At 38.8% G+C, this 15,184-nt stretch overlaps 1 protein-coding gene across 5 annotated transcripts in view; it reads right to left on the bottom strand.

Annotated features, from left to right (window-relative positions):
- Window positions 1-855: 855 nt before the first annotated feature.
- REV3L (REV3 like, DNA directed polymerase zeta catalytic subunit) overlaps window positions 856-15,184 on the bottom strand; it is a 186,737-nt gene continuing 172,408 nt past the window's right edge. For all 5 annotated transcript variants that reach the window (XR_014312147.1, XM_082731928.1, XM_082731926.1 and 2 more), the window contains 5 exons: window positions 13,209-13,346; window positions 11,696-11,886; window positions 9,779-10,025; window positions 7,927-8,136; window positions 856-2,003 (listed from right to left, as the gene is read on the bottom strand). Coding sequence is in view for 4 of the 5 variants with exons in the window: in XM_082731928.1 (XP_082588054.1) it covers window positions 1,863-2,003; window positions 7,927-8,136; window positions 9,779-10,025; window positions 11,696-11,886; window positions 13,209-13,346 (927 nt within the window). In the remaining variant the exon portion in view is untranslated. The remainder of the gene's footprint in view (window positions 2,004-7,926; window positions 8,137-9,778; window positions 10,026-11,695; window positions 11,887-13,208; window positions 13,347-15,184) is intronic.

Below are 15,184 nucleotides of genomic sequence, written 5' to 3'. Positions count from 1 at the left end.
TGGGAGTCCTGTTAGCACCGAACTTAGAAAGGACAGACCAACGATTGCCAGGCAACAGGGTAACAGAATCCCAATTTTGAGGGCCAGCCCCAGCCTCCCAAACAAAATTCCTCAAAGTGGGGCTTGTCTCTGCAGAACTTTGCGGAAACATGATTTGTGGTTCTGTGATTCCGTATCTATGGTCTCATTTTTAGAAATGAATCCTCCTTCCCCCTGTATTTGGAACTTCTGATTTGGCAATGGAAGACCCATTTCTGATATATACTGAGATGAGCTTCCTGTGTTAAAGTAAGAATTGTTTTCTACTGAAAAAATTGGCATTTAACTTAAAAAAATAATTATTGCTTTCCCTCTGGAAAGTCTTGGCTTCATGATTAATTATAGCTAAGTGAAAGTGTACACAGGAACTCTAGTAAGTAGATTCTTCTAACTATAAAAGGATGAGAGCTGAATTTTTTCTGGACTAACTTTTGCTGTCACATTTTTTATTTTTATTTTATTTATTTAAAAAATTTTATTTATTTATTTGACAGACAGAGATCACAAGTAGACAGAGAGGCAGGCAGAGAGAGAGGAAGGGAAGCAGACTCCCTGCTGAGCAGAGAGCCCGATTCGAGGCTCGATCCTAGGACCCTGGGATCATGACCTGAGCCGAAGGCAGAGGCTTAACCCACTGAGCCACCCAGGTGCCCCACATTTTTAAAAATCAGTTTTGGGTGAGGGAATTTGCACCACCAGTTGTGATATAACAAAGAACTAAACTGACTGCATTAAAATTTAGAAAGGAGTAGGGTCAGATGTAACCAACAGAGGCATATAAAACATGATGATAATCACTGATATCAAGATAAATCACACAGCCATATTTCATATTTTATTCAACTTTAATATGGTTTCCATTATTAACTTTTAAAAACAAAATGATTTCCAGTTTAGAAAACAATGCACTGACCACATAATTCCTTTTTCATTTTATACAGTTATACAAATATTCTAAATACACATTCTGTGTTCAAGATGATGGCAAATAAGATTAACTGTACAGTACGTAAGGAAAGAAAATATTTTAAGCATATTTAGAAGCAATAGAAATGTCTATACAAAACAAGCAAAAATGGAATAAAATTTTTTATTTTTAAAGTATTGCAACAGGCCCACAGGTTTGTAACAAAAATGTCTTTGCACAGTTCCTCACAATGCCCCAGGAATAGCTAAAGCAAGACAGCGGTTTTAGAAAGTAACATTTCAAAATGCTACACATGGTACTATTGTTTGCACAGTTTGATCAAAATAACAACTCTACTCTGAGTCAAGCAAAACCTAGAGGAAATATACCTAACAACTTGAAAATCATTTGTATAAAATTCATTGCACATTATTTTACTCAGTTTGAAAAGTAAAAAAGTGTATTTACAAAATATTTCGCAGTCAAAATTATAAAGTGAATGAGTATCTCTAAGTAACACGTCTTGATACAGATAGTTCAAGGAAAACACACAAATGGTTTTTTTTGTTTTTTTTTTTTTGTTTTTTTTTTTTTTTTAAAGAGGTTTTCAGTGCTCCTTCCACAGGGAAGTATCATCTACTCAAATGGATTTACAAGATGTTACACATACTGGAGCAAATTGAACACATATGTTATAAAAGGATGAAGAAGGATTTGTACATTGTAAGAAGTGAGCTATTCAGAGATCAACAAGTACAACTGTTAATTCAGTTAGCATAAAAGCCTTCATAGTCTTCAGATAATAGACAGTGAACATACTTGACTTGATGAAAAGTTGAGAAAGCACCATGCACAACAGTTTAGTGGTAAACACCGAAAAAAAAAATAGCACCTGGAATTCTGTGATTTTGACAGTTTAAAACTGGTCTAGTAATTGCCGGAGATATGGTGCCTTGGATAATTCTCTATTTACTCGGGAGAGTTTGAAAAGTACTGGGCAGTTCAGAGAAACACACGGGATCTGCCGGTCAAAGCAGCCTGTGCAGTTCTTGCAGATCTGAAAGCATAAGCGGGATACGTAAAACAGTAGCAAAGTCCCTGTGTGTGTGTGTTAACCGCAAACTCGCACAACCCCTCCTCTCTGGCCCACCATAGGTTACTGGCAGACGGATGACATGCAACACACTACAGAAAGTTTCATTAATTCTCATCTCTGAAGCCCAACTACCCTGATGGATATTACAGGTTACCCTTGAACAACATGGATTTGACACGCATAGGTCCACTTGTATATGGATTTTTTTTTTCAATAAATTCACAGTACACTATTATAAATGTTACAAATTTCTTAAAGGAAGCTAGAGAAAAAATAAGTTTTTCTCTAACTTAACGATTGTTTTCTCTAGCTTAAAGATACAGTATATAATCCATGTAACATACAAAATAAGTGTTAAGTGTTACCAGTAAGGCTTTCCATCAACAGTAGATGATTAGTAATTTAAGTTTTTGGACAGTCAAAATTCCTATGTGGATTTTTGACTGGGGGGGGTAGTTACCTCACCCCTATGTTGTTCAAGGGTCAATGGTATATTAAGATCCACAAATAAGCTACCCAATTACCATGAAAGACTATCTTTAAAAAAAAACTTTTTTTTTTTTAAGATTTTATTTGTTTATTAGAGAGAGAGAGAGCATGAGAGGAGAGAGGTCAGCGGGAGAAGCAGACTCCCTGCCAAGCAGGGAGCCCAATGCGGGACTCGATCCCGGGACTCCAGGATCATGACCTGAGCCGAAGGCAAATGAGCCATCCAGGCGCCCCGAAAGACTATCTTTTTAAATGAGCTATAAACACTAATTTTTTTTTCAAATTACTCAGATTTATCGTTTTAGATGCCAATAATAAGCGATCCATTTTCTGATTCCAGAAGAGAAAAATGTCAGTATGGAAAAAAAATCAAAAGATACGAATTAGAAAGTAGTAGTCCGGATCAGTAGTTCTCATATCTTGCTATGCACGAGCTTAAAAGTATACTAACACCCAAGGCCCATCCCAGACCAATGAATCACAATCCTCAGGCAAAAGAGCCTAAGGATATGTATACTTTTTAAGGCCCCCAGGTGATCTGGATGTTCAATAAGATTTGGTCTAAAGAAAAATAATTAATGCTATTTTTAGCGGTGGAGCAGCATGATAATGTCTTAATGATCAGATATTAAAGTCTCAGGTCACACATAGGTTAAAAAGATTATAAAACATGAAAAACATCAAAAAATTAAAAAGGATATTAAATGTGGATCCAAGGGTCAAGCAAGTACAGGCTGGGTTTTTATTTGAATAGTGTATCCAACAGTGTGTTTACAGAACAGATGCAAACAGCTGCCTCTACTCCAGATGATCTCAGAAATCAAACTGCTTTAGTGGTTCTCTGATCTGTATCTCAAAGAGCTTCTCTTTTTGAGATGTCTCAACATTTTTGTTCTTTGCCCCAAGACCTTCCAGTCATCCGGAGGGGACATTCTTCCGAGCACAGTGCTTACTGTGTCCAGTACTCGGACACCGTCCGAGCGAACTCCTGAGAAACTCCTGAGTGTGCTCTCCGAGGGCTAAGGATGCTCTTCTACTAGGACACCTTTCCCTAGGAGTCTCTGCCAGGAGGCGCCCAGCTCTTCCCAAATATAGAGCTTCTGTGCTACAACTGAGTGTCAGCGGCTGGGCACACAGATCCATATTTATGCAGCCTCTGTGCCGTATAAACAAGCCAGGATGGAATTACTTGCCACTTTAAATCTTAACTCAATTTTTAGTTTCAAGATCCATTACTGGTGATTTAAACCCTGGAATGCTACAGCTTAATTCAGCTTATGTTTTAAAACTTGAAACACTACAACCTGGATACTTACTTTTTAGCTCATAAGGCAGACATTAAAAAAAAAAAAGGAAAGTCTGCTGTAGTCTTTCTTTCTGCTAGCCTTTGAAAAATTCTGAAGACATAAGAAAGCCAATCAGATGCTTATTTCATTCATTTTCACTCTTTCATGTTTATTATTAAAAGTGTTTAAGGCGATGAATTTTTCTCTGAGATCTGCTATGGCTGTCTAGAATATTATGTGTGTGTTTAAGAGAGAGTTAAAGTTTCCAAGTGTAATGATCACTTTGTTTTCTGAGTTTAAAATGAATTACTAGCATTATAGCATTGCATTGATAAAATGTCTATAGTACTTCCAACTTTTGTTAGTTTATTAAGGCTCTCTCTCTCTTTTTAAAGATTTTATTTATTTGAGAGAGAGACGGGAAGAGAGGAGCAGCAGACTCTCGGCTGAGCAGGGAACCCGCTATCCGGACCCTGGGATCATGACCTGCGCTGAAAGCAGATGCTGACTGAGCCACAAAGGTGCTCCTTATTAAAAGCTTTCTTTGCAGACTAAGATAGGGTCAATTTTTTAACATTCTGTAACACTTGAAAAAAGGTGTATCCTAGAATACTGGCTTTCAGAGTTTGATAAATAATCATAAGGTCTACCTTATGTTGTTTATATCTTCTATAACTACTTTTTTTTTTTTAAGATTTTATTTATTTATTTGACAGAGAGAAATCACAAGTAGATGGAGAAGCAGGCAGAGAGAGAGAGAGGGAAGCAGGCTCCCCACCGAGCAGAGAGCCCGATGCGGACCCGATCCCAGGCCCCTGAGATCATGACCCGAGCGGAAGGCAGCGGCTTAACCCACTGAGCCACCCAGGCGCCCTCTAACTACTTTTTGATCACTTGATTGTTCTTGGGCTGAGAAGCATGTGAAAATCTATTACTATATTTCTATTTCTTATTATATCTCCTATAATTTCTGCTTTATGAAAATTTCTACAGATTAGTTAGTATACAGTTAACACATTTTAATTCTTAAAAAAAGCTTTAAAGTTTAAAATGTCTTTTGAAAGATCATGAGTCATCCTTATTTATACAACAACATCCCTTCTTTTATGTATTTCTATATGAAATAAGACCCAATCCTGACCAAGGGATCTAGTTAAATCGATGGCACCAACTAGCGTGGTGTAGGTCACTGAGGGCAGAAGCTAGGAAGGTCCAGAGAAGAGACCTACACAGCCTTCGACTTCAGTGGGACTCCGGAGGTCCTGCTCACATTTGCGCCTTGTAATAGAAGCCAACAAGACAATCTGCTATGGGGGTTGGTTGCTATCACCAGGGCAGCAACCTATAAAATAGAAACTGGGAGCACCCAGTGACTTCAGTGGTTGCACGGACTAGAACCCTAACACTAACACGGAAGTGGTTGCAAATGGGCTGGTAATCACCCCCGTGACATACCGCTGCTTCCCCCGTGCATCAGCAAGAAGCTGTTCCTATGTTCCAATTCTTACTGCCGCCCTGGGCGGGACTCACAGGCACAGCTGACGCAGCAGTACGAGAGCGGAGGGCCTCTACCCTCACTAGGCTCCCGAGCTTGCCAGCGGGGGAAGCCCGACACACACACAGGCCCAGCCAGGCAGAAGAGCTTATGGCGGGAGCCCACTGCAGGGAAGGCTTCACCGGGTCTAGGGGTTTAAGCGGATTCCTTGTAGATGATGATTCATGGAGGTAGAGGAAAGCACTCCAGACAGAAGGAATAGGATTTTAAAAGGTCAGAACACAGAAGAAATTCAAGTGCGTTCATGGACCTAAAGTTCAGCATGGGATGCACGGAGGGCGGCGTAACGGCGAGCGGGCAGAGGTGGCAGGAGGCGCCCGGACGGAGGCGGACTTACAAAGCCCACCTCGGAGTTCGAATCATCAGAGAGAAAGAGCACCAGACTGGTACTTTTTTTTTTTTTTTTAAAGATTTTATTTTTTTATTTGACAGAGAGAGATTACAAGTAGGCAGAGAAGCAGGCAGAGAGAGAGAGAGAGGAGGAAGCAGGCTCCCCGCTGAGCAGAGAGCCCGATGCGGGACTCGATCCCAGGACCCTGAGATCATGACCTGAGCCGAAGGCAGTGGCTTAACCCACTGAGCCACCCAGGCGCCCCCAGACTGGTACTTTTAAAATACAATTCTAGCTAGTGTTAGAATGCAGACGGGCGGCTGGGTGACTCAGTCGAAGAAGCCTCCAGCTCCTGACTTAGACTCAGTCATGATCTCAGGGTCGTGAGAGGGAGCCCAGCGTCGGGCTCTGGGCCGGCCGGCTCTGCTCCTCTCCTTCGCCCTCTGCGCTTGCCCCGCCCCCTGCTCGCACAGGCGTTCGCTGCAAAACCGGAACGCAGACGAGGCAGGTGGCTGTTGCCGGAGTCCAGGGGGAGAGAATGGATGGTAACAGAAGGGAAGGAGGAAAGTGAGGCTACTTAAAACTACTTAAGGGGGTGGAAGGGGAGAGGAAAAATCAACTTCTTTCGGCAGGCGAGGCTTCTGTGGCGCATCAAATAACCCTCCGTTCCCGAGTCTACCATCCTTAATGAGATCTGCCTAATGGATTCTGGAGGACTGGCTGTGCTCTCGAAAACTTAAGGATTTCCTGCCAATACTAACTGTAGTGGTTAGAATGGTGCAGAGCAAACAGTCTGCGCTTTATCAACCCTTGATTATCTTCAGAAAATATTCAAATTCTTCAAAGTGTTCTCTCCCTGGTCACCTTCGTGGCAGCTAAGTTTTACTGACTGTGGATGGATACTCTTGTCTTGATTCAACACATTACCTTGAGGATAGGGTGCAGAGTCTGGCCTTCACGTAGCGGTTTGGATACTTTAGGACTGTGAGGCTGATTGTAGAAGAGAATTTACAACACCAGAGCTAGATGGGGCCTACAGCACAGGCCGATTTAAAACAGGCCAAAGGACAAAGCCGATATTATGAAGTCCAGACTAGAATCCTGATGTCATTATTATCAGCATAAATCATTTCCCACTAACTCACACTACCTCTCAATTATTTGGCTGGTTTTCAAACATTTCAATTACTTTATATACTGCTCTTCTAAAATGAGACAAAACAAACTCCACTCCAAAATTGTGTTCTCTAGCCTGAAAGCTAAAAGTGTAACATGAAATGTGATGGGGTAAGATATAATCATTCCTTTAAAAAATATACTACTTTGTTTTTAAAAAACGTGCTAGAAAATTTTTCTTCAGATTTCAATTTCCAATTTCTTTCAAGAGATTTCTGTTGTTTATTTCTGCTAAAATTTCCATATTTGAAAAATCATCTCTGCATTTTATGCCTGTATCCCAGCCAACTGCTTATTAGCAATGTAACACAGGGCAAATTACTTAACCCCTCTGTGACAGTTGACTCATTTGTAAGAGTTCTTTTGCACAGATTAAGACCCAGTTATGTTGGGGCACCTGGGTGGCTCAGTGGGTTAAAGCCTCTGCCTTCGGCTCAGATCATGATCCTAGGGTCCTGGGATTGAGCCCCACATCGCACTCTCTGCTCACCAGGGAGCCTGCTTCCTCCTCTCTCTGCCTGCCTCTCTGGCTACTTGTGATCTCTCTGTCAAAAATCTTAAAAAGAAAAAAAAAAGGACCCAGTCATGTTAACTATTTTCTATCTGGACTCTTAGAACTGTGAGCCTTCCAAGTTTACTAGCAATTCTGTAGGACAACTGGATTTTTATGAGAATGGTATGTAGCTATGGTAGAGAAATTGGTACTTCCTCTAAAAAAAAAATACTAATTATAAAAAAAATTGGGTGGAAGAACATTGTAGTTCTAGGTTTTAACAAACACAGTACACTATTCTATAAAAACAAAAAGTTATGAAATAATCAATAAAACTAAAAGGCAACCTGATAAAGGGTTAATATCTAAAACAATCCATCTTTAAATAATTTAGTTCAATTATGGTATTTTTGATATTTTAAAGTTTATTAACTTAGAATCTTTAGTTTGCTTTTCAACCAGTTTCATATCTCAAACTCTATTGCAAGTATTGATGACATTTCCCTAAAGAATCCGATTGCCTGGGACTCTGGGTTTATCTAACAAGGTCATACCTTTACAAGCTGCTCCTGTTTACGTTCCAGCTCTCGAATTTCTTGGTTGAGGATGACGGCGACATGCTGAGGCTGGCTCCGACATTTATTGCAGATGCCATGTTGAGTCAGGTCGTCACACACAGGACAATGTAAAGTAGTAAAATATTGTGAAATAGTGCCTTTTCGCCCTTCAGGTTCACTTCGAGATGAGCTGGTGGCTTTCTGGATCTATAAAAACATCAATTCAGAAATAAGTTTTAGGGAGGTGGGCTGAGAGGGGAGTGAAATGGGTGACGCGGATTACAGAGGACACTTTTGTACATCACGGTGAGCACCGAGTAGCGGACAGAACTGCTTTGTCACTACACTGTACACCTGAAACTAAAGGAACACTGTATGTTAACCATACTGGAATTAAAATAATAAAACTTTAAAAAAAAGTCTGATCAGCTATGATCAACATAGCAGAGCTGCTACTGTTATGCTAATTATAGGTTTACGAAGGCATTGCTTCACTGACCTAACAAATAACGAATAGCTACTATACGTCAGGTACTGTCCTACATAATGGGGATACAGAAATGAACAAAATCCTTCCTTTCCCAGAACTTAAATGTTAGTATCATCTGTGTATATATGTACTTATTTAGGGGAAGAAAATGGGTCTCTGTCCCTCAGTTTTTTGGCCGAGATATACAGTGTGAGACCATCCAGGACACTGGAGATTAGAGAGGACAGTGGAAGAAATCCAGGCTGAGAGTGGATACTGTTTCAGGCCGCACCAGTGGGCCAGGGAAACAAGGCAAGTTAGGAGGTTAAAAATAACTTGTTAGGCAGTAGGATACAAAATTCAAGCAAAAGTAAGCCTGGAAGATTCCAGATGAAATTAGATGTATGTCACCTAAGCATTCTTCATTGGAAGGTAATACTAGTTTCAGAGATCGGTCTTCTGGTACTATTTCTGGTACTGAAGTAACGTTTTCGTGTTGTCATTATGCCCTCGGTCTCCTCCTGGTATCTTTAAATCACTATGCATCGGAGTTATTATTAGGCCAAACTCTTACAAATGCCACTGCTTTAGCGCTCTTGCTGATGAAACGGGGAGCTGCCGGAGCCTCCTGGGGCAGAGCTAGGACCCAGAAGACAGACGGCAGCCAGTGTGCCTCCCGCCTTGTTTCCAAGCTCATTCTTTCCCTGAGGCCATACATGCTTGTTGAGACATTAAAAGTAATTTGAGGCTCAACTTTCACTAGTTTGCCTAGACAGCACGAGTCTTCCCTAGTCTAAGACAACAGCAGATGACTGAGCAGATCCAATTCTTAACAGGAGATAAAAGTCCTCTCCAAGACTCGTGTTTCCCCGACGATTATCCAATCCCAGACTGCTCCTCCAGGCTGCCAGGGAGTTAACTAGGAGTTCAAGCAAAATTCCCTTGGCCAATATTCCAAGTTCTAGGTTTTACGTTAGTATAATGCTCTTTTAACGTCATTTTGTTAGTCTGATTTCCTCAAGCACTATGTCGAGATACGACATACGACACACATTTCTTAAGCACCCATTCTGAAGGAATTTTTGCTCTCCTTCATTTACTTTTTATTAGCTGGTTTATTATGAAAATTTATCCAAAATAGCTGCAGAATTTATTTTACTCTTCTATAATTTGGCCAATGTAACAGCAGCTGGGAAGGTGTTTGTAGAAAACTTAATTTCTTTTAGGAAACCAGAAGACAGTGGAGCCTTTGCCAGTTTAGGATAATAGAGCATCCATGTTGCCTCTCATAGCACTTAAATAAACTCTTTAGTTCTACTGGAAACTGCAAGTGAGTTCTCTCCACAGGCATAGTATAGGTGTACTATTTGGTAGGCTTACCCTTGGTAACTCATGATACCAGCTGAAGACATCAATACCAATGAGTGAGAAGATTCTTGCCAGGGGCGGCAGGATTTGCTTGGTGATATAGTAAGTGGCATTCAGTCTCAGAGCCGGGTCTTGCAGCACCTCCACCGGGCGCCTCACCAGCTGGATAAGTGGCACTCCGGGGGCCCCGCAGATGATCACGTAGGGCACTCGCTCTCCAACTCGAGGCTCAGAGCGCCGATCGTAAGTAAGCATTTTCCTATTTAAATCCAGATAGATATTCACTCAAAAACTGTTATGGAAGGCATTTTACCGGAAAATTAAGTGATAATTAAACAATTATGAAACTATGAGAATACAAGGGGTACCTTTATGTTAGAGTTACTTTTTTTTTTTTTTTAACATATTTTAGAATTTATTCATGACGGGGGAGAGAGAGAAAGAGAGAGAGACGAGCGCGCAAGCATGTGCCTGAGCGGGGGAGGCACAGGGAGAAGCTGACTCCCAGCTGAGCCAAGAGCCCAACATGGGGCTCAATTCCAGGACTTGGCGATCACGACCTGAGCTGAAAGCAGATACCCAGCCATCTGAGCCACCCAGGTACCCAGAGTTACAATTCTTTTGAGAGCTATATACACTTGACTTAATGAGCACAAGCAGATATAATGTAAGTTTAAAACTTACTGTAGGGGGGCGCCTGGGTGGCTCAGTGGGTTAAAGCCTCTGCCTTCGGCTCAGGTCATGATCTCAGGGTCCTGGGATCGAGCCCCGCATCGGGCTCTTTGCTCAGCAGGGAGCCTGCTTCCTCCCCTCTCTCTCTGCCTGCCTCTCTGCCTACTTGTAATCTCTGTCAAATAAAATAAATAAAATCTTTAAAAAAAAAAAAAACTTACTGTAGGGGCACTCAGGTGGGGCTCAGTCAGTTAAGCATCTGCCTTCAGATCAGGTCATGACCTCAAGTTCCTGGGATCAAGCCCCACTTTGGGCTCCCTGCTCAGTGGGAAACCTGCTTCTCCCTCTCCCTCTGCCTCTGCCCTTCCTCACCCCACCGCTCGTGCTCTCCCTTCCTCAAATAAATAAATGAAATCTTTAAAAAATTTTTTTAAAAGATTTAAATAAAATAGATTCAAATCTTATTTCTTATTTAACTTTTTATTTTATTTAAATCTTTTTAATTTTAAATTTAATTAATTTAAATAAAAGGTATTTTTGAAGTTTTTTTTTGGTGTGTTTTTTTTTTTTAAACAACAACTTACATTGTAAATCAATGCTACCTGAAAAACAACATGAGTTGCCAGATACCAACTAGCTTAAAATGTTTTCTATCTTGGGGCACCTGGGTGGCTCAGTGGGTTAAAGCCTCTGCCTTCAGGTCAGGTCATGATCCCAGGGTCCTGGGATCGAGCCCTGTATCAGGCTCTCTGCTCCGTGGAAAGCCTGCTTCCTCCTCTCTCTCTCTCTCTGCCTGCCTCTCCGCCTACTTGTGATCTCTCTCCAAAAAAAAAAAAAAAAATGTTTTCTATCTCTGAAGAATAAGAACTATCATAAATCTAACAGTGAAAGAGAACAGGAAATTTAGCTGGTTAGATGATCAGATTTTAGAATGATACCATTTAAGTGCTCTGGTAGACTCATATTAAGGACTACCTAGTGATTCTAATGTGGAAAAACAATTCAAGCTCTGTACCAGATTATGATTTCACTGAATGTAGTTTCTTAAGGGAAGCCCAAAAAAGGACTTCCTTCTTCCTCTTCAGAGTTTACACAGTATGGGAGAGCATCTATTTACCTTTAGTGAGGCTTTGTCTGGGCAGGTGAAGAAACTGTATGCCTGTGGACTAGCTGTCTTTTCATCTATTCCAAACCATTCAGAATCCCAGGACTACACTTGCTAGGTACTGAGAGTTCTACTGTGGTGTGCATCATTACCTTGTAAGTTCAAGGGCTGGCACACAAGCTCCAGGTTTATAGGAGAAACTTCCTCTGTATTCCTTGGCAAAGATAAAATCTTGGATGCTGGCTGTTCCTTCCAGAAGCTTCATACATTGTCGCTGAACATACTGTTTAATTAAACTTATATCTCTTGTTTCAAATAGCAGCTTTAGAGAACGCTCAAGTATCTTAAAAAAAAAAAAAGGATATGCTTATAAAAATATCCCCTAGTACATTTCATCATTGTTATATTTTCAACTATGTAACTACAGTAATCTGCTATCTACCTAAACAATCTGCTATTTACAGTAACTGCATAATAAAAATTATTAAAAATTGGAAAATATTTTGGAGATCTTATATAGCTTGCTATTTCTAAAAAGAGTATCACGATTTCTAAAAAGAGTATCACGTAGTTGGAGGAAAATCGTATCAAAATAACATGCAACTAAAACATTTGCTATGTAATAAGTAACATGAAATACTTAAGCACAAGAAGCCAGACATAATTTCATGTATTGTTTTTTATTTGCCTATTACAGACTCAAGTGGACCAACAGAAGTTTAAGTGTCATATCACCAAGTAGCGAAATTAGAATCAGTCTTTTGCTTTTTCAGAGTGTCAAGAAATATATATTGATTGTGAAGGAATTCTCTATGCTGGGAGTATTTCTGACATGCAGTGGATTTATGTAGCAGATTGAATTTAAATTAGTTCTAGGTTAAAGTTCTGTATCTTATTATGAATACTGGAACCAATACATATTTACTCAGTTGCTAATTTGGCTTAAGTATGATTCTATCCTTAGAGAAAGAATGCACTGGATGAGATCTCTTCAGAAACTAGTATTAAACATCTCAAATTATATAACATTATATATACAGCACAATATACTGACATTGACAATTATGTATTGTCCTTTTTATGCTCTTATAAAAATCAGTGTGTAGAGTATTGTTCCATTTATACCACTTATTTTGGTTCGTTATAGAAGGAGTCTGGGTAAAGAAGTGAGTAAAGTGAGTCAGTAAAGAAAACATATAAAATACTATTGGTTACAATTACTGTGGTTGAGAAATTTAGGTAATTTGTGGTACCACTGTTCAGAAATCTAACTTGTATTTAATCATTCAAGTAAATAAAATTTCAGTTGATCTACAATGAATTACTTATAAAATTATTCTGTTGCTAATTTCTTTATCCTGCTCCTTAGGTTTTCAGTGTTGTCTTGATAACATTATCATCTCTAGGTGATAGGCAGGAAATTCTTATCAAGTTCATGTGCTGTTTTTTTAGCAGTTGTGGTAAAAGATACCTTGTGGGAAGAAGTCAGAAACTAAGGACTAAAATCAAATTAAGTTGTTTTCATTAGAAATGAAATTCTCAAAAATCACAATTATACACAGTCACAGAGGCTAGGAGGGCCACGGTGATGTGTACTTAAGAATTTTCACCAGATTCTTTAGTGACTTACTTCTTAAAGATGAAAACAAGGTAGGTAAAACTTACTTTAGAAACAGCAGGGCAGGAATCTCTTCTGACCGTTTCTATTCCTTTTGCGTCAAATACCGGATCCTTTTGTTCCAGTGTTTCATACATGTAACCCACATACCTCTTTTTTGTTTGTAAGACACAGGGCAAATATACCTGTAATGGATTCACAAATGGCCTCTCAATAACAATTTTCCCCTACCACAAATATTTTATTTTTATGTCTTTTTCTAATTAACTAAATATTAATTACACACAGAATCTAAATATGGTTTAGCACCAATTAAATTCATGATACAACATTCAGAGGGGAAAGCGTACAAAATGAGCTGTCTTTACTTCCTTACCACTCAGCTCCTTTGTGTGCACTATCAAATTTTTGCCCCTACTGTAGCTGACACAGCTCTCTCAAAAGTCATCAATCATATCTATTTAAACAATTAAAAAATTACTTTAACACCTGCATATTTAAAAGTTATAAGTACAAAGAAGTTATAAGAGAATATACAATGAAAAGCCCTGGTCCTCCTACCTCTACTTTCCCTGCCTTAGAGGCATCCTCTGTTTGATTTCCTATGTACCTTTCCAGAGATACTTATACACATAATGGTAGCTTACCATATATATCATTCTGTACTTTGCTTATTTCATTTGATAATGTATCTTGGAGAGCATTCCATCCTAGTACAGAAAGCTCAGTTTATTTTATAGATACATAGTAGTCCATTATGGGAAGGTATCACAATTTTCGTAACTAGTTAGTTACTACTGTGGGTCAATTTGGATGTTCCCAAACTTTTGTTATTTCAAATTGTGTTCCAGTGAACAACCTTGCATGGATTAATCTACTGGTTAAATTCCTAGGTTAACGGTCATGGGCCCTCTACCTCCTTTTAATGCTACCAAATTGGTCCTTTCCTCTGTCCCCAAGCTTTATCAATAATTGCATTAAATGTAAATGGTCTAAGCAACCCAACTAAAAGGCAGAAGTAATCAGGTTGGATCTAACCAAAAAGTGAGAATACAGCAATAAATTACTAAAAGTACACTTCAAATGTTACAAATAAAAAATGGAAAAGGATACACATGCTAATACTAATCAAAACAAAGCTAGAGTAGGTATATTAATATCAGAAAAAGTAGGCTTCAAGATAAGAAATATTATCAAAGATAAAAATATCAATTTGTCAGGAAGATACATAATCCTGAATGTGTATGTACCTAATAAGAAAACTTCAAAGTGTATGAAATAAAACCTGGTAGAACAAAAAGGAATAGGCAAAACCATGATTATACTTGGAAACTTCAGCACCTCTCTCTTAGAAATTGACAGAAAATCATTAGGAATATAGAAGGCTTCAACAATACCACTATTAACTTAAGCTAAGTGACACTTATAGGACATTCCCATAAGCAGAATACAGATAGCTTTTAAGGTCACATGGGAATATTCATTAAGACCAATCATATGCTGGACCAAAGAAGACATTTCAATAAACTTAAAAGCTTTAAAATCATACACAGTGCATTCTTTGACCACAATGGAATTAAACTGGAAATAACAAAAAGATTTCTGGAATATCCTTAAATATTTAGTAACATAATTCTAAATGACATAATTCTAAATGACAGTAGATATATCATTGAAACGAATAATAATGAAAATACAAGATACCAAAATTTGAAGTTAAAGTAATATTTAGAGGGAAATATAGATCTTAAAATACTTACATTAAGAATATCTAATATAAATGATTCAAACTTCTAAATTAAGAAGACAGGAAAAGAAAAGCAAACTAACCCCAAAGTAAGTATAAAGAAGGAAATAATAAAGACTGGAAATTAAGGAAATGTTCTTCAAAAAGTTCAGTAAATGGAAAAACCTCTAGCTAGATGATCAAGGCAAAATAAATAAATAAATAAATAAGAAAAAAGGGAAAAAAACCCAAATTATCAATACCAAGGAGGTCTTGAGAAAGGTCTTACAGAAATCA

Source organism: Mustela nivalis, assembly GCF_964662115.1.
Source record: "Mustela nivalis genome assembly, chromosome: 5".
NCBI lineage: Eukaryota > Metazoa > Chordata > Mammalia > Carnivora > Mustelidae > Mustela > Mustela nivalis.
This window is presented reverse-complemented; position numbering and strand designations above follow the sequence as displayed.